We start from the raw sequence: 23,962 nt of genomic DNA on the forward strand, positions 1-23,962 counted from the left end.
TTTGAGGAACCTCCATACTGCTTTCCAAAGTGGTTGAACAAGTTTACACTCCCACCAACAATGCAGTAAGGTTCCCTTCTGTCCACATCCCCTGCAGCATCTGTTGTTATTAGAGTTCTTGATTTTAGCCATTCTAACTGGGGTGAGGTGGTATCTCAATGTTGTTTTGATTTGCATTTCTTTTATGGCTAGGGAGGTTGAGCATTTCTTCATGTGTCTTTTGGCCATCCTTCTTTCCTCTTCAGAGAAGTTTCTCTGTAAGTGTTTAGCCCACTTATTTATTGGGCAGTTGTTTCTTTGAAGATTTGTTGTTGGGGGATTTAATTTTTTGAGTTCCAGGTATATTTTAGATATGAGACCCTTGTCTGTTCTATGGCTAGTGAAGATCTTCTCCCAACCCGTAGGCTTTCTATTGATCTTGCTAGCTATGTCCTTTGCCATGTCACATGGCTTCTTAACTAAAAACAATCTGCATCTGGAGATACTATAGTAAAGTCACATTATAATAGATAAAATTATCTTAACATTACTTAGAGAGAAAAGTTTACTTAAGTATAAATGAAAGGCAAGTAGACTCATTCTAGAATTGCTACCAGCATAATGATTTCCAGGATGCTATGAAAAGAAAAGAAAGAAAATGAACCTAAATCTAGGAACATAATGATAAAACCCAAAAGGCAATATATACTAAATAGAAAACACAAGTTAAGCTGATAAAACCCCCCACCAAATCAGAAATTATAATGAATGAAAAATGAGTATAGTCACCTACCAGAGATTTTCAAATCATCTAGCATTTCAAGATTCAAATAGGTGCTATTAAGAGAGATAAATCATTGAATGAGATATGTGGTATTGGGCTGGGATAGTAACTCATTGGTAGAGCGCTTGCCTTGCATGCTTGAGGCCCTGGGTTCGATTCCTTAGCACCACATAAGCAAACAGCCAGAAGTGGTGCTGTGGCTCAGGTGGTAGAGCGCTGCTAGCCTTGAGCTAAATCGCTGAGGGACAGCGCCCAGGCTCAGAGTTCAGGCCCCATGACTGGACCCTCCCCCCCAAAAAAAAGAGATATGTAGTATTACAATTGTTTTGTTAGACTGTGTAATACACACAGTTGCAGTAGTATTTTTTTGATGGTAAGTAAAGGAACCAAAGTATGAAGAGGAAGTCATCATCTCAAATTCAGAAATATAGTCAGATCTGATTAGGAAATAAATGGGATGATATTAAGTAGATGACTGGAATGCTTTAGTTGCGTATAATAGTTTAAGCCAATGACGGACCCTGTTAGTATTTGTCCATTTAGATGGGGATGTATGGAAGGAATGAGAACTTGTGGTCTGCTTGTTGGAGTTTGGAGCCATGTGACCTGAGCTGCAATCATTATATCCCTTCTACTTGTGAAATGTGGGACCTTAGGCACTCTTTCACTTCTTTTTACCTTAGTCTTTTCTTTAAAGCAAGAAGACAATAAGAATAGTAAGCTTAAGGAGATGTTGCAAAGAATGAGTGAGTAAATTCTATGCATAGAAATGATACAGTCATCCCAGGTACATGGGAAACATTATGGAGAGTTATTGCCATTGCTCTACTGGCTGTATCTTTGAAATATTTCATTGCAAATACAGAATTTAATAAAACAAGCCTTTAATGTATAGGTAAAATCATTTAAAAAGTCTGCCAATGGTAAACATGATAGTCTTTATACAATGTAAGTGGAAATCACATCAAGATGTTTTTAGAATCTCAGTACCATTGGTGAAAGAAAGAAATGTCTATGAAAGTTCTATATTATGAGAGTTTTCCATTTGTGTCAATAAACATGATCCATATTCACATTTTTTAATGGAGTTGTTAATACAAAGGGTAAGACTTGGAAATGCTAGCTGACAAAGATGTTTTAATCCCTGTTTGATATTATATACAGATTTCAATCTATATTTTGGTCTCAAAACTATTGTTATTTAACTGTTTGTCAACAAACCACTTGTTCTTATCTAATGGAAGTAAATTAAAACGTGGAAAAAAATTTTTCACTTGGAAAAAAATTGATCCATGTGCAGAATGTGTAGAAACACACTTACAGAGCTTCTTGTTACTAGGGGAAAAATAATGCCAAGCAAATTTTTAAAGAGAACAAAGTGCACAGTTTTGAAACATCAAATAATTTTTTCTATTTTTACTTCTGTGACATATAGGCAAAATGCAACACATTGTTTTTATGCTTAATTGTTCCTCCAAACACACTTATGTCCTTTATGAACTATTTGTTTCCTGAAATCTTATAGCATGTGAAATCAGGTCATGCTTGGGAAATTGCAATTTTTACAGTTAGTGTTGAGTATGAAAAACCTCCTCTTCAAAGTTTTGGTAATTCATGAGCTGTAGGCAGCTCTGTCTCTATGGTATTGGACCTTTACGCAGGCATCTTGGAGTTGGCCAAGAAAGAAGCAGGCTTTTGATACATGACTGCCTGCAATCAGAGCTGCCCTTGAGAATATCCTCTTGGCTCTTTCAGGTGACACAGGCTCATTCTTTCTTCATAGGATCTTAGCATCCATGTCATGGTCCCTCGGTATCCGTCACAGTGGCAGTTCCTGGTACCAGAGGTTTGCTTGTCCTTGAGAGTCTTCCAATGCACGTTCCAGTCAGAGCATACAATTTACATTTACATCCCAAGTGTTCTGTACACACTTGATAAATATTTCCAGGTTTTTTGGTGTATCATGTAATATCAGGACATAAATTAATTTTATTCATAGTGTGAAGGATATGATTTTATTGAAATTTTTAAAATCCCTACTGATCGACAGTAGTGAAAGGTATTAATCTAATTTTTATTATCTTCGAGTAACTGCACAGAGAAGTATTAATTCAACATGTCAGTTTATGAGTACAATGTATCTGATCAATGTCATCCCTTCTCTTGTTATCCTCCATAATCTGTTAAATGCATTTTCTCCGTTTTCAGTTGCAACACATTGAAAGTGGATTGTATGTATCTATTTCTACCTTTGAGTTTCCTGTGTTTCTGGGATCCTAGAGTTGCTGCTGCTGAATACTCATATATAATAATTTTGTAGACAGAAAAAGATACCATCATTTTGTAGACTGAAAAAGAAATTTGCTACACAAATGTGCTTGTAACATAGTGTTATAAGGACTTCTTGCTAATTACTAGGTATATTCTGTTGCATAAAACTAATATGCATAATCCTCATGGATGCTACAGTATATGGAGGGAGATTGACACTAAATAATAAATAAAAATAGAACTCTAATTATAAATTGGGATACGTGTATTAAGGGGGAAACATAGAGTGTTAACAGAAAATATGAATATGTATATAGAGACAAATTTAGATTGGGAGCCTAGGCAAGACCTCTGAGTGACTGAAATTTATTTCAGGAAGTAATCAACCCAGGCAGAGGAGAATGCACATACAAAGACCCCAAGGTCTGCACAGGGAGAAGGTGTTAGTGCCTAAAGCCCAGTTAGTCAGGGAGAGAGTAAATTGAGACACTGATGGGATAGTAGGCAGGATCCAGATGGTGCTCAGCTCTTCAGGCCATGCTAAGGGTTTGATGTTTTATTGTAAATGAAATGGGAAGCTATTAAAAGGCTTCAGCAGGAGAATGGCATGAGCTAATTTATATTGTAAAATATTACCTCAGTTGTTGTGTGATTTGGAAGGGAAGAGTGGTAAGAATGTGAGTGAAGAGGCTGTTTGCAGAATCTAGCCCGGAGATCAGGTGGTAGCAGTGGGGAATGAGGGGAACCCCTAGGAATAGACCTCAGGTGTCTGAATGCCTGTGACCCACATATCCCACTAAACTCCACTGCCTGCCCTGAACTTGCCAGGGTAGAGACAAGTGATGGACCACTGGACTGCTCTTTTGCAGAATAGACTATTATCGTTTGGATTCACCCTGGTAGAATCTGTAGATTTGTGTTGATGAGTAGTATTAAAATTGACCAGGTTAACTTCTGGGGATAGGTGGAGTTTAGGATGCATGGAGAAGGGGCAGAATGATGGAAGAGGTGACAATGATAGATATATGGCAATCATATATCGACATGTTGAATTTGAAACCTGCTTGTACAACAACTTAAAGACAATATTACCTTGCTCATGTAACTGTAACCCCTCTGTACAGTATCTTTAAATTAAAATATGTATTTAAAAAAACAGAAAAAATTTAAAAGAAATACAGTAGGCAAAATAACTCCACATTTTATGAAAGCGTTGCCCCTGTAGGTAGATCTCTTGTATCTGTGGCACAAGAGGGAATTCTCTGGGCTTTCCACTTAGAAGAGCAAGACCTGCTCCCCTGAGATACTAGACAGTTTCAGGACGAGTCCTGCATTTGTGTACTAGCTTTAATGTCAGGAAACTGCTATGCCTCTCATTCCCAATAACACATCCTGACCATTTATTTCTGGAGCCAAAAGATGTGTCTGTGTAAAAGAGTCTTAAGAATAACTGAATTTTTCTTTTCTTTTTAAATAAGATTTTTAGTGTGAAAATATTGTACAGAGGGGTTACAAGCACATGAGCAAGGTAATGAGAACATTTCTTATCAAGCATTGTTGCCTCCTCCTTTATTTTTCCCCTACCATCCCTTCCCTCCCATCTCCACAACTACATTCTCCCTCATACCCCCCACCCCTGCCTAAAATGTAAAGTTCGTTTTTCGACATAGCCTCTTGTACGTTTCATTGTTGCAATGGGTTAACCTTTATTGCTATTTTAAAATTTTGTTTTTTCCCTTCTGCTCCCCAAATTATACCAACATCAAATACAGTGACAACAGAGGTTATACCATGGGGGAGGGACATACAAAGCAACAAAAAAATCACACGCTACCTTATAAATATGTTACAAACAATAGCAAGAAAGAAAAAACCGCTTGTGTCCTTATCTTGGGGTTCATTTCACTTAACATCATCTTATCTGACCTTTTCTGCTTGTCTCAGATATATACTAGTTATTGCAAATTAGGAAAAGCATGAGACCTCTGTTTCTTTGTGCCCGGCTTACTTCACTTAATATAATTTTTTCCAGGTTTTTCCATTTCCTAACAAATGGGACAATGCCATTCTTTCTGATGGAGGCATAGAATTCCATTTTGTATATATACCACATTTTCTTGATCCATTCATGTACTGAGGGGCATCTGGGTTGGTTCCATATCTTAACTATGGTAAATAATGCTGCAATGAACATAGTTGTGATGGTAGCTTTAGTGTGGTTTTGTTTATGATCATTCGGGTAAATGCCCAAAAGTGAGATTGCTGGGTCATAGGGGAGCTTTATGTGGAGCTTTTTGAGGAACCTCCATACTGCTTTCCAAAGTGGTTGAACAAGTTTACACTTCCACCAATAACTAAAATTTTCTATGCTGAGTAAGGATGCTCTTAATTCAGAAGGCTTTTGTTTGCATAGAAATGTCCAAACTCTATCCCAACACCTCCTCTGTGTGTGTGTGTAATAAGAGACCAAATATCCATTTTTTTCGACTCTAGTTTGATATTTGCTTTTTATTTCTGACTTCTTTTTCCATGGACTTAAGTAGGAGTGTGTGGAGTGAATATAATTAAAGAACAAGATTTATATCTGCATGTAGACATCTTCAAAAGACAATTGACGGTTAGCAAAAAGGTACACAAGACAAGGAGATCTGGATTAAACCCTAATTCTGACATTTATTAATCAGTGATATTGCCCCAGTATCATCTATCTATCTATCTATCTATCTATCTATCTATCTATCTATCTATCTATCTATCTATCTATCTATCTATCTATCTATCTATCTATCTATCTATCTATCTATCTATCTATCTATCTATCTATCTATCTATCTATCTACCTATCTAGTCTGTCTACCTAGCTATCCATCTATCCATCCATCTATCATCGATCTGTCTTTTCCCAATAGTAGCACCTGCCTTACATGATTTCCATGAGGATACAGAGTTATACTTCACATATACTTCACTTTATACATGAGTTACAGAGTTATACTTCACATAAAGTCCCTGGAATGTGGCAATGTTGTGGCATTTGCTATCTTTGAGTGAAAACCATGAGAATTTACCTATGGCTACCTCTCCTAACCATGGGTCTTAGTATCCATGTTAATGTATGTGGAAGTTAATTCTAACATGTCAGCATAACTACTACCTAGCCATATAGCACAAAACTTGAAGGGGAATTGTTAATTCCTTAGAATAAAGGTCCTCTAAAGTTAAAATCTGTAATTTCCCCCTCCCCCCTCTGATATAAACTGTAAGTTTAAATTTAAATTTAACTTTAATTTTTTTTCCAGATAAGGTTGTAAGTTTAAAAGATGAAGTAAAACTTATTAATTGCTTTGTTTAAAGCATTATTCTTGCTTAAGAACCCTCAACTATTCTGAACCCTATTTAAGGACGGTTGACTCTTCTAGGCACAGAATGACCTTTCTTTATTTCCCCATGCCCTGGCCTACCTACCTGCCTGCCCAGTACTGACCATGCTAAGTGCATATAATACTCTGTGCTCCTATTGATGCCACCAAAAGCAAAGCTTCCTGCCTGTTCTAGGCTGATTCTAAAACAGAGCTTCATCTTCAAAGCCTTTCCTAACTACTTCTTGTCTCAGAGCCCATCATCCTAGGTAAAATTAGCATTCCCCACTCTGATTCCATGGCACTTTGTTTGTTCCTCTGTGACAGTTCTTTTCATGTTCACTCCTGTAATGATTAGTTGTACGTGTTCCTCCCTGACGAGGCTGTGGGTGCCTTCAAGGCAGGAATCGCATCTTACTCATCTTCATACCCAATGCTGAGTGCTGTCGGAAGTCAATAAATGGTGTTTGAGTTATTTTAAATTTTCATGGGCACATTAGAAGGAAGAATCTGGGAGGAAAAAGGCTCAGGTTATGAGAAATAAAATTGGTTCAGTACAAAAATTCTACTTCTTTGGAGATGTTTACCTCTTAGCTCAGTTTTTTACCTCCTTTCTCCTGTCTACCCTGGCTCAGATGGCTTGAGCAAAGAAGATACTCTGAAAAAACATGTGTTTGCTTTCCATTTAGCTTATCAGCAGCGTGAAGGGTAAGGATTGCCTGTCTCAAGGTCACTTGATTCCCGCTGAAGTGTGAGACGACTCAGTGCTTTGGAGACTGTGCAGTTTATGGAAGATGCTGCTGTGCTTGTCAGACTGTTCAGTGTGGAGAGGGGGAATGGAAAGAAACACACTGAAGGCCAGAGGCATTGTAATAAAAAGGCTGGAAACAGCTCTTTTTATATAAATGAACTCTTATAAAGTCATAGCTGACAGTGGAAAAGACCAGATAGAACTTATTTCTTTTGGGCCTTGGACTTACAAATGCACCCCATTTACTCTGTGTCTGGCATTGTGTTATGGGCTGGAATAGAGTGGTAGATGATTCAAGATTCCTGGTTTTGTGGAATTCATAGTTCAGCCTCAGACAGTTGTGTAAGGCAGAAGCTGAACGTGGAGTATAATCAGTCCTTTCTGGAGCTGTGCATAAGGATGTACAAAGATGAATTAATAAGTTTTACTGCAGGGAAAACTTGGTGGAAGTAAGCTTAGTTGCAAAGACTGAAGAGTCCTGGGAGGAGAGGTATGTTTCAGACAGAAGGAACTACAAAAGAAAGGGTTCTGATAAAATCTATGAAGGGGCTGTTAGTAAATGCATTAGGCTCTGCACTCTGTAGGGTCTCTGTTGTGCGTACTAATCTCTGTCGTAGCAGGAACACAGCCATGTACAATGCAGGAGTGAATGGGCATGACTTTGTTTCAATAAAACTTTATTAACAAAAGTTGGCAACCACCGAGTCAAAGTTGGTTGAATACTTTGTTGTCCCTTGACCTAGAATACTTTTTTTTTATTTAAAGAGATCTACAAAGGCTTTCTCCAGCTCTTCATTCAAGTCTTTTGGCCTTATCTTCTCTACAATAGCACTTACAGATTCTAACACTTCCTTTTGGAAGTATTGGAGCTTGGTGGGGGTGGGGACCTGTGGCCCTCAGGAAGTAACTGGTGATGATCTCTATCACCTTAGACAGATGGGTAGACTGTGAATGACTGAGAGGAAATGGCTGTCTTTAAGCTACAGAGCAGATTGCACTAGACTGCGAGGGCATAACTCCAGCCTTATGGACTCAGTTCTGCAAAGGTTTCTTCAGGTCTGTGCACTGCAGTTTGCTGTGTGGTAAATGAGGAGCCTCAGGGTGGCTTCTCTCCTCCTAAAGAGCATGCATTTTTAATGAGCCCCCATAGCTCAGTATGGCTGTAAATTTCTTATCATGTTCTAAAGTCCAGATAGGTTCAATTATTTTTTTTTTTCAAGTGTCTTACTGTATCCCATCTATTTCTGGGACTTCAGTTCATGGTATGAGTATATGAATGTGTCCTCATCTATACCCTGTAGCTATGATTGATCAGAATATATTTTCTGATGAATAATTGCAAGCTCTGATCTTCTGATGTTGAAATCTATAGCAGTAGGAAGTCCCAGAAGAACTTGACAAGACTCACATTTAACAACAGCCTCTTCAATCTTAGTTCCTCTAAGTGGACAGCATTAAGCATTCACATAAAGGGTCCCTTTGTAAATACCATAGAGACTGATTTCAATGAAACAAAACAACAAACAAAGCAACAAACCAAAAACATCAAACTGCTTTAAGAGCATTCCAAAGAACTTGTATTTCCTGGCTACCTTTAAAAAGAAAAAGTCTTTTCAACTCCCTGTCCAAAGCATAAACTAAAGGAATAGAAAAGTGAAATTGTATTTAGTAGACCATTTGGTTTAACCCAAAGTTTTCTAGGGCATCAGGAATGTAGGTCCATCAAAAGGACCTTTCACTGTCACTCTGAATATCTTTTCCTCTGTAAACATCACCATCCTTTAGAACTGCTTTGACCTGTAGTTTTCTACTTTTTTCCAAGTTCTTTTTTTGTTTCTAAATTTATTTTTTTAAACTTTATTGTAAAGGTGATGTACAGAGGAGTTACAGTCCCATAAATAAGGTAATGAGTACATTTCTTGTTGAACAGTATTATCCCCTCCCTCGTTTTCTCCCACTGTCCATCCCCTCCAACTCCCCTCTCCCCCAAGTGGTGAAGTTCATTGCCAACATAGTGTCTTGTATTGGTTCACCTTTTGTCCTTTGCCTCACCAGTTTGTTTTTCTCCTTCCCTCCTCCATATCAGATAAACATAGATACAAGACATAAGGTGCCAAAATCAACAACGGTGACAACAGTGGATAAACCAAAGGGGAGAAAAATGAATGAAAAAACTAGTAACTTTACACAGTATATTAAAACCAACTAAATACAGGGTTGGGAAGGTGGCTCAGTGATAGAGTGCTTGCCTTGCATGCATGAGACCCTGGGTTCGATTCCTCAGCACCACGTAAGCAGAAAAAGCCAGAAGTGGCACTGTAGCTGAAGTGGTAGAATGTTAGCTTTGAGCTGAAGAGCTGAGGACAGCACCCAGGCCCCAAGTTCAGGCCCCATGAATGACAAAGAAAGAAAGAAAGAAACCTCTTGTTTCCATATCTTGGAGTTCATTTTGATTAACATCATTTTATATGGTCATATGTGTATAGCTATTGAGCTATTGTGATCCACTGTTAGGACTATCCTAGACATACACTAATTATTACAAATGAGGGAAACCATGGAGCCTATGTTTCTTTGAGTCTGGCTTACTTCGCTTAATATGATTTTTTCCAAGTCTTTCCTATTTTGTTATGGATAGGGCAACATCATGCTTTCTGTTAGCACATTAGGCAGTGTGTCAATCTCATAATTGGAAGGTCCTGAGATTAATACTTTTAATCTAGTTGTGGTACCCAGTTGAAGAAAATATTCTTAACCTAAACAACATGAAAAGACAATTTACTGAGAGCTTGTTTTTTATCTGCTTTTCGGCAACAACTTTTCATCCATTGACCCTGGTTCTATTCCTGTAGAACCACTCAACACATTGGCTTTTTCTTGCTTGTGCCAATTCTCCACAAGGTATAGAAGGCCATCCCTCCCCTCCCCCACAAGTCCTCCCTTCCTCATTCTGCAAATCAAATGTTCATTCAGCCATTCTTCATCTGATGGTCTTTGAGTTCTCTTTAGTTGGCTCATTCCTCTGGAGACATTCCATTTTGTCAGTGTCCTTCTTAAAGTGACTCAACAGTGTAGAGGACCATATGGTGAAGGCCATAGATTTTGAAGCCACACTGCCTCTTTATTTATAACTCTGAAACCTTGGTTTAGTGATGCAGCTTTCCTGAATATCACTAATGGCATTTGAAAAATTAGAAAAGCAGACCGCTCACATCTACTTGTCTCGAGTAATAAACAAATGCTTAGTAAAATCATCAGGGAATTGCCAGAACAAAGGTTGAAGATGTGGCATTTGGGATAAAAATAAGAGCTGTTAATTCTCCATGAAGTTATGGAGAATCATCAGCTCCATAAGGTTTACATCAGTGCCATATGGTTTGCATTTCAGAGTAAAGTGTACATGGAGATTCTTTTTCAGTTTTTACACCAACATGCTAATAATTGATTCACAGCAAAGTCCTTCTCCTTCTCTTCCTCCTCCTCTTCCTTCTCCTCTTCCTTTTCCTCTTTCTCCTCTTCCTCCTTCTCCTTGTCTCTTCTCCACCTTCTTCTCTGTCTCTGTGGCTTGCTTTAGACAGTCTGTTTCTTGTCTGCTCTTTGGTAAGGTGAGGATGATTTCTATTTGGCACACAGAAAATGAGTTCTTGTCCTAACTTATCTATGTGTTCACTGAGTCACCTTGGGCCAGACACTTGCTGTGAGCCTCAATTTGTTGGATATTTTGGATCCTTAAAATTAATGAAGGAAAATGTTGGATTCCAAAGTATGTTCTATTTCTAAAATTTAACCTGTTCTCTGTAATCTAGCAGACATGTCATCCATAGATGTGTCATCAGGTCCCAGTAGCTCAGATTGTGTCTTGGATTTTCATTGTGTACCTAGGAATCTCCTCCCTGGTACTACGTATTAGTAAGTCGTCAGTAATATTTAGATAGCTCCTACAGGTGTTACCTTCTCTAAGTGGCTGTGAATTCAAATTCTGTTAAAATTACCATGTCATCCTGAAGGGAAGTAGTGTTGAACATGAGATTCTACCAATACTTTACCATTTTTTATACTTATTCTCTTTGAGAGTAGGTTTCCTTCCTTCCTTCCTTACTTCCTTCCCCTTTCTTTTTTCCTTCTTCCCTCCCTCCCTCCTTCCTTCCATTCCCTTCCTTCCTTTCCCCCTTCCTTCCTTCCTTTCTATTTCTTTCTGGATATATTCACTATTCTTAACAACTTTTCATTTTTCTATTTTATTTAATTCACAGCGTTTGAAGTAATATTGAGAATTTCCATGTATCTTATGCCTAGTTTCCCTCTTAGAATCTCATATTACTCAGAAGCATTTGTCATCACAATCAATCATCAATTAAAAATCAATGTATCATTACAGTTGTTCAAAGTGCTTACTTCATTCAGAATTTCCTTCCTTCTTTGTTTCCTTCCTTCCTTCCTTCCTTCCTTCCTTCCTTTCTTCCTTCCTTCCTTCCTTCCCTTTTTACTTTCCCTACCTCCCCTCTTTCCTTCCTTCTTCTCTGCCTCCCTCCTATCTTTCCCTCCTTCGTTCTCCTCTCATTTTCTCTGCCTCTGTTCCTTTATGCCTTTCTTCCTTCCATGCTACCCTCCCTTCTTTCTCTCCCTCTCTGCCTGCTTTCCTTTATTCCTTTTTGAAATATTTTTAGGTAGGGTCTTGTTATATAGCTCAGGCTGTCCTGGAATTCATGATCCTTTTCCCTCAGCTTCCCAAGTGCTGGGATTGCAGGTGTATGCCACCTTGCTCAGCCTCCATCATTTTTTTCTTCTGTTCTACAATAATACATTATGCTTAGTTGCCATATCCTATCTGCTTAAATTCCTTGACTGTGGTATTTCCTCAGTCTCCTTTACTTTTGTTTTACAACCCTGGCAGTAAAATATTAGACGTAAGTTGTGATTCTGGGTTTTTGTTGTTTATTTGTTTGTTTGTTTTGGTGCCAGGCCTGGGGCTTGAACTCAGGTCCGAGGCTTTTTGTTTTCAAGGCTAACCCTCACCCACCTGAGCCACAGCTCCACTTCCAGCTTTTCTGGTAGTTAGTTGTAACTATGAGTCCTACAGATTTTCTTTTCTAGGTTGGCTTTAAGACAAAATTCTCAGATCTCAGCCTCCTCAGCCTTTTGAGGAAGATCACAGAGGTAAAGTGTCATCATCTCCTCCTGCTATATTAAGGGCTCATGCAATTAGCATGACTCAGGACTGCTGATGTTCATCTTGATCACTTGACTGAGGTGGTCTTTGACGAGTGAACTTTTCCCATTAAACATGACTCCTCCATCTTTTCCTGTACTATATTCCTAGGAAGGAAGCCACTGTGCCCAGTCAATGGAAAAGTTTCATATTCCCCCCAGGGCCCTAGGTGCATATTTCTGATGCAATGATGAAGGGACCCAGCATTCCTTAATCCTGTGGCTCTGTCATCCCCCGGTGGGGCTTTGTCATCTTCATCCAGCCCATGTTAAGAAAAAGAGAGTGTGGAGGAGAATGTTTGCTTTTAGAAGCCTTGGCCTGAAAATGGCACACATCACTTCCACTTACATTCCATATGACACTCATTCATCTGCCAAGCCTAATTGCAAGGGAGGCTAGGACATATGGTCTAGCTGGGCGCCCAGGAAAAAGAGGAAATGGATTTGAGCAAAAATACTAGCAGGATTTGCTGTACTACTTCAGCGCATAAAAGATAACAAACAAACCTCTCCTCCTCCACTATCTAATAATGTAGTTATCCTTTGATTAAATTTTAAAAAAGACAAGAAAAAGGAATGGAAGGACGTAAAACATCTTAGAATCAAATAGAGTCATATGAATTGAACAAAAAGTAGCTTAATAAAAAGCGTATTTCATTGGCTGTATTTTTTTATTTCACTGTTCATCTGTGAACATTTATCTGTCCTGTTTTCTCTCAGTATTGGAATCTAGATGTTCTCAAAGTCTGCCTTGTCTTTGCCTATCTGGAATAGGTCTTTGGGATTTTTTTTTTCCTATGAGATTGCTATCCACTCTTCCAATGACAGATGAGATGTCTGCCTAATTTTCAAATGGAATTAATCCTTGCTCCTTGGGGCTACCTTGCCATCTGCTACACTTCCCTATTTAACAGCTACTTCACATTAGTTTTTGATACAATGCCTTTCATGCGTAGATGGGGTGCTTTCTGAGGGCAGGCGGCATAAGGTCTATTTGATGCTGCCTGTATTCTGTGAATGTACTCAGGACACTAGATGTTCTAAAAAGTTCTCTCTCTCCTTCCTTGTCTCTGCCTCTGCCTCTTCCTTTCTCTCCTCTCATTACCTTTCCCTCTTCTCAGATTGGGTCACTCTGTTTCCCTGGCTGGTCTTGAACTCCTCAATTTAAATGATCCTCCTATTTCATCTCTTAAGCATTTGGAACTACAACCATGGACTATCATGCTTGGTTCTTTCTTTAACATATAGCAAGATAGGTGTTGGTTCTCTCCCCTACTTATAAAAGATCTAGCTTACCCAGTAGTCTATACAGTATTCATTGGTACATATTTGAAGGCATTTGTACAGTAGCTGCTCAGAAACTTCTATGGTACCGGACTTGCCCTTTCTTGGATCATCTTGTAATGAAAACTCAGACTTGGAACATGCTGTGGCCTTGTCCTTAGCATTCGTGGTTGGTATAAAAGTCTGGTGCTCATTATCCTGAACTTGAGTAACTAACAAACCTGAGCTCACAGAGTCCCAACAGGGGATAGCTTCACAATGGCAAAATAAATGTTTAATTACAGGTGCAGAAAGAGGAGCATGAAGAAAACAAACAATGTTGTGATGGCCCTAATGACTAAGCTGCCATCCATGCCGTTACCGACAAAAGTGTGGCTTTTTAAAGTGATTTTAAGCTCATTAGAAATAAAATAGGAATTAAGAGACAGGTGTCTTTTGCTTTCCTACCATGATGTCCTGTCCTCTACTTGCTGCCCACTGTTTACTTCAGTGCCTTTGCAAGTTCAATCAATAGTTTGTTAACATAAAATCAAGGTTGTAGAATGTGCTCTTACTTCCCTTACAGTGTTGTCCACAGTTGTCTTAAATTTCATAGTTGAAACATTGAAGCTTAAGATGCACAATTTTATAGAGGGTCCCAGTTCATAGTGTCACACGAACTTCACTCGAAATTCTCTATGATTTCAGTCAAAGGAGGAGTTCTACTTTTTATATTATAGGCATACAAAGACTGAGACTCAGCTAGTAAATTAATTACTCAGACTTGGAACTTGCTGTGGCCTTGCTCTTAACATTAGCACCTGGGACTCTAAGCTGTGTCTTCTGAATCCAAAGCTAGAGTTGAGTTCACAATGCCAGACACTGCCTGTCAGCCAGGTCACTTCAAAGCAGGGAGTTGTTTGTGTCGTGATTGCCCAGCTCTGGATTTTTTTCTGACACATCTTAGAGTGGGTAGGTTGGACTCATAGTCAAAAAGCATTTTACACATGTAATCGTAGCTACTCAGGAGGCTGAGATCTGAGGATCATTGTTTAAAGCCAGCTGGGGCAAGAAAAGCCCTGAGACTCTTATCTCCACGTAATTTCCAAAAAAGCAGGAGGAAGAGCTGTGGCTCAAGTGGTAGAGTGCTAGCCTTGAGCAAAATAGCTCAGGGACAGCATCCAGTCCTGAGTTCAAGCTTTAGGGCTGGCGCGCGCGCGCGCACACACACACACACACACACACACACACACACACACACACACACACACACTCAATGAGTCCTTTATTTAAATTCTGTTAACATTCAAGGCAAAGGATTCTAATATGGCCAAACTAAATCATATAAAGATCTTTTGGTTTAAGTTTCGGATTATTTTGATAAATTAAATAAATTGTACTCAAGACATTACATAGCTATTAATCAGAATGCCTAATTTCCAGTTCCATTCTTCCTCTTTTTTTTTTTTTTTAACACCCTCTGTCTTCATTCACACTTGGCTTGGCATCTCTTTTGCTTGGTAAAATTGCTGTGAAGAGGAGATAATGATGGAATAATTTCTTCATTTTCCAAAACATGTGCTATTGAGTTTTATGTGTAAAATCTCTACTATAGATGTACGTTATAGGAGAGTAAGGGAGCAGACAGAACCATTTCCATAGCCCTAAACAATTCTAATCCTCAATGTAAAATTCATCTTTAACCTACACATCAGTAAAGGTGTTCAGTTTTTTTTTTTTTTTGTCGGTCATGGGGCCTGAACTCTGGGCCTGGGCGCTGTCCCTCAGCTCTTCAGCTCAAGGCGAGCACTCTACCACTTGAGCTACAGCGCCACTTCCGGTTTTCTGGTGGTTTATTGGAGATAGGAGTCTCACAGTCTTTCTTGCCCGGGCTGGCTTTGAACCGCGATCCTCAGATCTCAGCCTCCTGAGTAGCTAGGATTACAGGCGTGAGCCACCAGCGCCCGGCTTTAAAGGTGTTCAGTTTAACCCGCAATGTCTTGGTCAGTCTTGATGGAACAGGTGGACAAAGGATGAGATTGATGAGTACAGATTCAGTGACTGTCCTGTCAGAACTTCAACTATTATATAGCTTCCATCTTTGCCACCAGAGGCAGTATTTCCCCTTTCCTCCTCATGTTTTTGTTTTGTTTTTCTTTTTAAATTTGATTTTTAAATTTAAAGTTTAAAAAATCTTTTTAACTTTTTAAATTTCATTGTCAAGATGATGTACAGCGGGGTTGCAGTTACATCCGTAAGGTAGTGAGTACATTTCTTTTAGAACTTGTTACCCCCTCCCTCATTTTCTCCCGTTCTGTCTCTCACCACTACCCATCCCCCCCGCAAGTTGTACAGCACATTTTCAACATATCGTCTCATGAGTATCACTGTTGCATTGGTTCTTTCTTTGTTCTTTGTCTCACCGTTCTGTTGTTCCCCCTCCCTTCCCTAATTCAGGTAAATGTATATACAAAACCCATGGTACCAAAATCAAGTACAGTGACAACAGGGGATAAACCATAGGGGGAAAAATACAAAAGAAACAAGAAATCACATAGTACATGACATACAACAACAACACAGAAAATCTTCAAGTTTTTAATGAAACGATTAGGGCTATAAATACAATGAAACATTTTTTACCCAACACTACAAACAGAAAGATGTGGATGTGGTATAAACTAGATTGTTGCTGCTGTCAACACCACCATGAGATAGCTTTACATATTTATGTTAGTGGCTATGCAAAAACCTAACTGTAGTGTAAAACAGTCTATCTGACTTTTAAAGTATGGACCATTTCTGGTATGAAATACTTAAGGAATACATATGAGTGAGTTTTCTTTTTTCCCCCCTCCTTTGGTACTGGAAGAATTATGTGCAGCACTGGGATTTCTAGCTGGTGAAGTCTTTAGCAAAGGCGAAATCTGTTTCCACTTACAACTTATTGGCTTCTCATGGCCATGAGGGTTTTGTTTTAGCTAGTGGTTCTCACACAAACCATACTTTCTGGGTGTACTTGATCAGAATTTCAGAACACAAGAGCTTCTGATGAATAGTTGATATCCAGCAGGAATGATAGTCTTCCAGGGCCTGATTATCACTGCTGGAAGCTCAGGCGGAATTATGGAGGCATTTGGCTTACACAGTGATTCTGGAATGGGACCATACACTTGGTCACATTTTACAGCTAGACACCCAATGTCTGAGGAAGGAGTAGAAATCCCCTCTCCCACATTTTAGCATGCCTCTGTATTTTCCTAATTTGTAATTAGCTTTTATTTATTTACATTTGATTTATTGCCTCAAACTATCACAATGTTCCCCCTAGACAGAAGTAAAGAGAGCATAGATATATTATTGAAATACTCCCTTTCCAAATACTAATTACATTATTGAGACATCATCGATATTTATGCATTTTGCTTATAGAATGCGTTTAACAAGTTGCAAGTGTGCATTTTTAATAAACAAAATAAAAATTCGAATGATGATTTCATTTTGTTTTGCAGAACCCCAGCTGAAAGGAATCGTGACAAGGTTATTCAGCCAGCAGGGATATTTCCTGCAGATGCATCCAGATGGTACCATTGACGGGACCAAGGACGAGAACAGCGACTACAGTAAGGAACATGAGTTTCTTGAAATCCCAGTACACAACAAATCTATGGCCCACTGTATCTTAGATTTAAAGCGTGGCCAGGCTGCCTTCTGAGCAAGTTAACTGCTAGGGTGTCAGGGTCTTTTTTCTTTATCCTTCTTGCCATGAATCTGCTACAACAAAGCAGAGGTTATCTACTAATACAAACAAAGAAGAAGGTAGGAAGTTAAATAAGAAAGTAGGAAGCTTGCAGGATTTCAGCTAATCCATGGATAAGGATTATTTATCATTCATTTATTCATTCATTTATCTGTGTGTCATGTCTGGGGTTTGAACTCAGGGCCTGGGCAGTATCCCTGAGGTTTTTTTCCCCCCCTTTACCACTTGAGTCACAACTCCACTTCTGGTTTTTTTTTTTTGTCTGTTTATTTGTTTTTTTTTTTTTTGGGTAGTCAACAGTAGATAAGAGTCTTACAGACTTTTCTGCCCAGTATGTCTTTGAACATGGTTGTCACATCTCACCCTTCTGAGTGGCTTTGATTGCAGGTGTGAGCCGTGGGTATCTAATGAGGATTTCTTTCCATTGCAGCGTTTCTCATCAGAGAGATAAGTACTTCTAGGGACAATATTAACTCTCTAACACAAGACGGTAGTTACATCCTAGGCTTAGATGATGGAAATAATTTGGGATAAATAGAATTACTTCTAGATGGCAGAGTGGCTCATGTGGAGTACCTGCCTTGCCTAGCATGTCTGAGGCCCTGAGTTCAGCTCCTAACATTGCTCAGCAACAACAAAAACTTGCTTCTAAAGGTAAACATTGAATCCATGCATATGTTATTTCACTTTGATTAAGAATAAAAGTAAAGGAACGTTTTTCAGGAACTTTGTATGCATATGATGATGATTTTTTCTAGTACAAATTATAGGAACAAGAAAATAGACAAGGATGAAATTTTTACAAAAAACTTTGAACTAGGAGTATCATATATTACAAGATTAACAATAATATCTTTATAAATCATCTATAAGCATTTAACTTGAGAGTTGATAGTTCAGTATCTAAATGCAATCATAAAAGCACACATTTGTACTTTAGAAGAAATTTCAAATATAAGCTTCAGAGACACAAATTGGAGCTATCACATCTTTCAACATCTCCATAATCATATGGGTAAGTCAGGGTAAATGCACAGATTCTAAACATATTCAGTGTCTGTTATTTTCCTGTTTTTTCTGTATATACCCCTAAATCTTAATGACTCTAAATTGCCATTAAATATCTATCCTGTTAGGTCATGATTCTGATGGACATGTGGTTCAGCTGACAATTTACCAAACTGAATATGGCAATCTAGGAAGGGTGATAATTTACAGTGATATATCTTTTAAATTAACGAGATTTGAGGAAAGATTCGAAATCCTTAAATTGGCAAGATGCTCTTGTCCACCCTTTCTAAATTTTCTTTGTTCATTTAATATTGTGCACTGCAAAATACAAATTACAATAAAGAAAGGATGCTATTATGAAGAATTTCCTCCCAGCTCTCTTGTTCTAGGTTTTTGACAAAGTAGATGATTAGCTTATTGTGGTATGCATTGTTGGTTTGTGTTGCTGTGAATGCATTCTCTAAAAGAACTTGGGTTTTCAATTCACGACCGAAGAATAAGGAGCTCTTTTCTCCATAAAGGATTGTTATCTATTATATTTGTACTTAGTTGTGGATTTAGAGAGACTACAATTATGAAAGGAAACCATGAGGAAACTGCTTTGTTGGGTCACCCATGTTAATTCTGAGGTCTTTAGATCTATGTTCTTTTTTTCAACAAGTGTGACCCTTACCATGGGATAAGGGTAGGGACACTAAACAGTTTCTAGAAAAGTTCATTGAATGTGCTTGCTTGGCTGATGGTGGGGTTACCACTAGTTTTCTACATAGATACATTTATGTAAGTATCTTTCTATACGGAGAATAAAAATATAAATCAGTGTAACAATATACAAATCAATGTGGTGCATGCGTATGTCCCTCCCACATACCATATACCCTGAGGGGGATTTGATGGATGGGTTTTGTCAAATGCTTTTCGAAACTGACAGAACTTATGCATTTAAACCACATTTTATTAAGGTCAACTGCTACACACCTTTCAGTAAATTGCTATTGAGATGGTTTAGATGTACAAAATATAATGGATAATACAAATTCATCTGGATACCCATCACCAGCTTAAAAAAGTAATTAAAAATTTCAATACATTTGAACTCCCTGTGGATTCTTTTTGATGGAATTCTGCTTTCCTTCATTACCAATGTAATCACTTTCCTGATTTGGCTTTTCTTATCATAGCATAGTTTTAAAATATATCTACTTTTGTTGAGATGTACACTTAACCACCCTATAATATTTTTGGCACATTTTAAGCTTTTGATTACATGTGAGCATTATTAAATATATATATATATATGTATATATATATATATATATATATATATATATATATATATATACTTGTATCATTAATACTGTAGTTATGAGGTTTATACAGTTAATCTGCTTGCTTTATGTAATTCCCTCACTAAAATATTTTACTACATAAATAGGTCCAAACATATTTACCCAATCTTTTGGTGAGTAACTATTATTAATATTTTAAGACCATTTCCATCAGTGCTGATGAGATCTTTCTTATAGTTCTGGACAATCTGTTGAAAAAAATAAGTCATATTGTACTTATAAACTGACATATTGAATTGAAATCCCTGTGTAAAACTACTTAATGGTAATAAAAAGTATATATAAAGTTTTTATTTTTGTACTTTTTTTATTGTAAAAAATACTGTACAGAGGGGTTCCAGTTCCATGAGTAAGGTAATGAGTACATTTCCAATTGAGCATTGTTGCCTCCTCCTTTGTTTTCCCCCTGCCATCCCTTCACACACATCTCAACACTCTCTTCTGATAACCTGTTGTGTTGGCTTTCCATCGCTATCACAAATACCTGTGATAAATTAACCTAAAAAGAGGAAAGGTTTGCATCACCTCATAGTGACAGATCTCTCAGCCCATGACTGATTAGCTGTGTTCCTTTGGGCTTGTTTTGACACGGTAAATAGATCATGGCGGGCCCTCATTGTGGATGAGGCCTGTTCATTTCAAGGTTGGGATGTGAAAGAAAGCACAGAAATGATAGGTCTCTCCAATCACTTTTAAGGGCATTGAGGCTTGTCCCCAAAGACTGGAAGGCTCTTCATTGGTGCCTTCTCAATGGAGATGCTGTTCTCCGAAGGCTGTAGTCCAATCCTTTAACACCAGGCCTCTGAGAGACATTCCAGATCCAAACTATGCATATACTTGACTTACTTGTAGTCATAATTCCTGCAACTACTTGACAAACATATTATTGTTGATTATTTATTTTTGATCTCTTTCCCAAGGAGGAGGACATATATATAATCAATCTATAAGCAGTATTACTTTGGTCTTTCATGTATATTTAGAATGGTCTATCTTTCTTGCACATAGTAAATTTCCATCACCAACTGAGTGGGTGAATGAATGAATGAGTAGCTACCTGTGGATATGTGCTAAATTTTTTCTTGGTTATTTCACAAATCCTTCCAACTCACATACATTCTCTCTCCCCCCACCCCTGTAGTGTGTGTGTGTGTGTGTGTGTGTGTGTGTGTGTGTGTGTGTGTGTGTGTGTGTGTGTATGTGTGTGTGTGTTGGTATTAAGATTTGAATTTAGGGCCTAGTGCTTGGCTTTTCTGCTTAAGGCTGGTGTTTTACCACCTGAGCTGTGCCTCTAGCTCTGGCTCTTTGCTGGTTAATTGTAGATTAGAATCTTTTGAATTTGTCTTTCTGGGCTGGCTTCAGACAAAGATCCTCAGTCTGATAATCTTCATTATGTAGGATTATTGGTATAGACGTGTGCCACAGACATGTGTTGTATTTTTGCTTTGTTTTGTATTGTTTTGTTTTTCAGTTGTGGGGCCTGAACTCTGGGCCTGGGTGCTGTCCCTCAGCTCTTCAACTCAAGGTTAGGGCTCTACCACTTGAGCCACAGCATCACTTCTGTTTTTCTGGTGGTTTATTTGAGATAAGAATCTCATGGACTTTCCTGCCTGTGCTGGCTTTGAACCATGAGCCTCGGATTTGAGCCTCCTTGGTAGCTAGGTGTGAGCCATCCGCACCCAGCTTCACAGACATGTTTTTAAAAGATATTTACTTTGGAAATTACTTCAGACTTCAGAAAAATTATAAAGTTACCCAACAAGTTCCTTCAGAGTTTTTAGCCAGTTTCTCCTAACTGCACCATTTTTACCTAACAGATTATTGGACAAGGAAATGAATACAACGTGTTATTTACTGAGTTATGGTCACGTTTCTCCTTTCTAAACTAATAGCTTTTTTGCCTTTTGTTTTGATAGTACTGGAGTTTGAACTTGTAGTTACTTGCTACAAAGAAACTCTTATCACTGAACTATACTCTCAGTTGTCTAATACACTTTCTTTTAACACTCCTCCCAATATTTTCATAAAAATTCCAAATAGTTTTTTCATCTACATGTAATTTTTGTACATACTTCTGAGAGTGAAAATTAGGGCTAAAATATGTCAGAATGACGATTAAATGGTAGTCATGTTTTTTAATAGAAAAATTGTGAGTCCTTAAGTTGTTCAAATGCCTTTTCTTTCTTTACTGTGTGTGGGTGGAGAGGAAAGAAGATGGTTTGAAAAAAAATCTTGTTACTATAAGCATCTGTCAGAACTGTGCTATTTGGTTCACTAGACATCATTAGGTCCAACCAACTTTCCCATGGTATCTTGCACAGAATTGATAAAGACACCTGCTGTTTTGTTCATGGAGAAAAGACCAATTATATGTAATTGAGTACAGACTCAAATGGGTTTGTCGGCAGTAACAGATAAGAACTTCTACAAATATAATGATAACAAAACAAATTGCAGAACCGTTTAGGAACCCTGGCACAATTGCAGTTTGGAGGGTATTAATAGAAATATTTTACATAAAATTAAAATGCTAATCATTCTGCTCCACAAGTTACCACTGATGATACATTCGAATAGGTTAAAAAATACTGGGAAGAAACAGATGGGAATGATGTAACCAAAGCCATTATTCACTTTTTCTTTGAACAACAACCACCAAAAAACCCATGAGTATGTTAGGAGGTTGCCTGCCTGATAGGTTAGTGCACTTGTCAAACTGCAAATGGACCAGCACTTGCTATCTAAGTGCTTGAAGCAAGGGGAAGTGGCTCATAAGAAAGTCTCTTGTTAGGTGCTTTCGTGAAGAAGCATTGTGTTCATAAGTGCTTTTTAAAGTTCTCTCCAGTCTTGAGAATGTCTTCAAAATCATTTTTAAAAGTCAGACAAGTAAATGATACAGAATAGTAAAAGCAAAAGTGTATGAAATTGAAAAAGCACCAAACAGTATGTGATGGCCAGGTGTTGGGTTAGGACTCCCAGTAGACCTTAGTGTTCTGTTACATATAATTAATTTCACAGCACACAGAATTAGAGAAGGCTATTGTGAACTGATGAATCAAGAATAAGGACAGACCACTCTGGAATCATGTCTGAACCCAACAAAAACAAGGATATTGTTCAATCAAACTACAAAATAATTAGATCTTCCTCTGTCCTACATTATCTGAATGGCTAAGGCTACTTTGCCAAATACAGCTTTAACCTTGCTCTGTTCTTCTTGCCTTCTTCAGAAGAATTGTTAACATACCCAACCACTGAGTTACACTCCCTCTTTAAGACCTTCCTATCTGGAGAAAGCTTATAATTCTTTGAACCCTCCCCCAAATTGATGAACACATCCAAATCCTCTTAAGTGTTTTCTTATAGTCTCTTGCTGAGACCCTGTACTTCGGCTATGGTAGAATCTTTCCTCCTTGTTGTGGGGTTATTAAATCCAATGTTGGATGACCCTGGAGTGTTTGTGATATTCTTTGGCTGGAAGGCATTGGCATGATAAAAAACAATTTTCTTTTCTGCCACCTGGATATTGGTACTTTTCCCAGATACAGTTTTATGTATTTGTCATCATATAAATAAATATTATAATCGCTCTCTAATTTATAATCTTTGGAAATGTATAATGTATATCTACAATATTTTTCCACTTTATACATATTGAAATAAAGAGACTTAAAGTGCCTAATTTGCTTTTGGTGGGCATTTCAGTTGTTTCTAATATTCTTCTAGCACAAATACTTCTAAAGAATATCCTTGTGCATAATTCATTTTTCATTTGTACAAGAATAAATGCTTAATAATAGTTCTAGGTTAAGAATGAAGTCTCTTTTTAAAGTTTGAAAAGTATGTACTTGCTCTCCATTGTATAAATTTACACTAAGAATGTTTGTTTCCTTATGTTCTAGTTCACATAATATTGTCAAGTTTGGGGATCTTGTGATAGATTAAATGCAAATTCTAAGTAGAACACTTGTCATATGATATCTACGTTTTCTATGACATGTGTATGTATATTTGATTGTATAATCTCTATTTTATATTTGAAGTAAATCTGTAGGTAAAGAAATGACCACGTTGATATATGTGTTATATATTGTTTTTGTAACTTTTGCAGACTTTGAACATTCTCATCATACTCTTTTTTTTCTCTAAAATGTGTTTTTATCCTCTTGACTTTCCTGTTCTAAAAATGATTCATCCCAAGATGATGAAAAAAATTCTGCATTTTTC

General features: G+C 37.8%; 1 protein-coding gene across 2 annotated transcripts in view; it reads left to right on the forward strand.

The window, feature by feature from the left end:
- The window catches only part of Fgf12 (fibroblast growth factor 12), a 345,963-nt gene that overhangs the window by 135,189 nt on the left and 186,812 nt on the right, over positions 1 to 23,962 (forward strand). For both annotated transcript variants that reach the window (XM_042668367.1, XM_042668357.1), the window contains exon 2: positions 17,128 to 17,238. In XM_042668367.1, the coding sequence (XP_042524301.1) occupies positions 17,128 to 17,238 (111 nt within the window). The remainder of the gene's footprint in view (positions 1 to 17,127; positions 17,239 to 23,962) is intronic.

This window comes from Dipodomys spectabilis, unplaced genomic scaffold (assembly GCF_019054845.1).
Source record: "Dipodomys spectabilis isolate Male_0828 unplaced genomic scaffold, ASM1905484v1 ptg000017l, whole genome shotgun sequence".
NCBI classification, from domain to species: Eukaryota; Metazoa; Chordata; class Mammalia; order Rodentia; family Heteromyidae; genus Dipodomys; species Dipodomys spectabilis.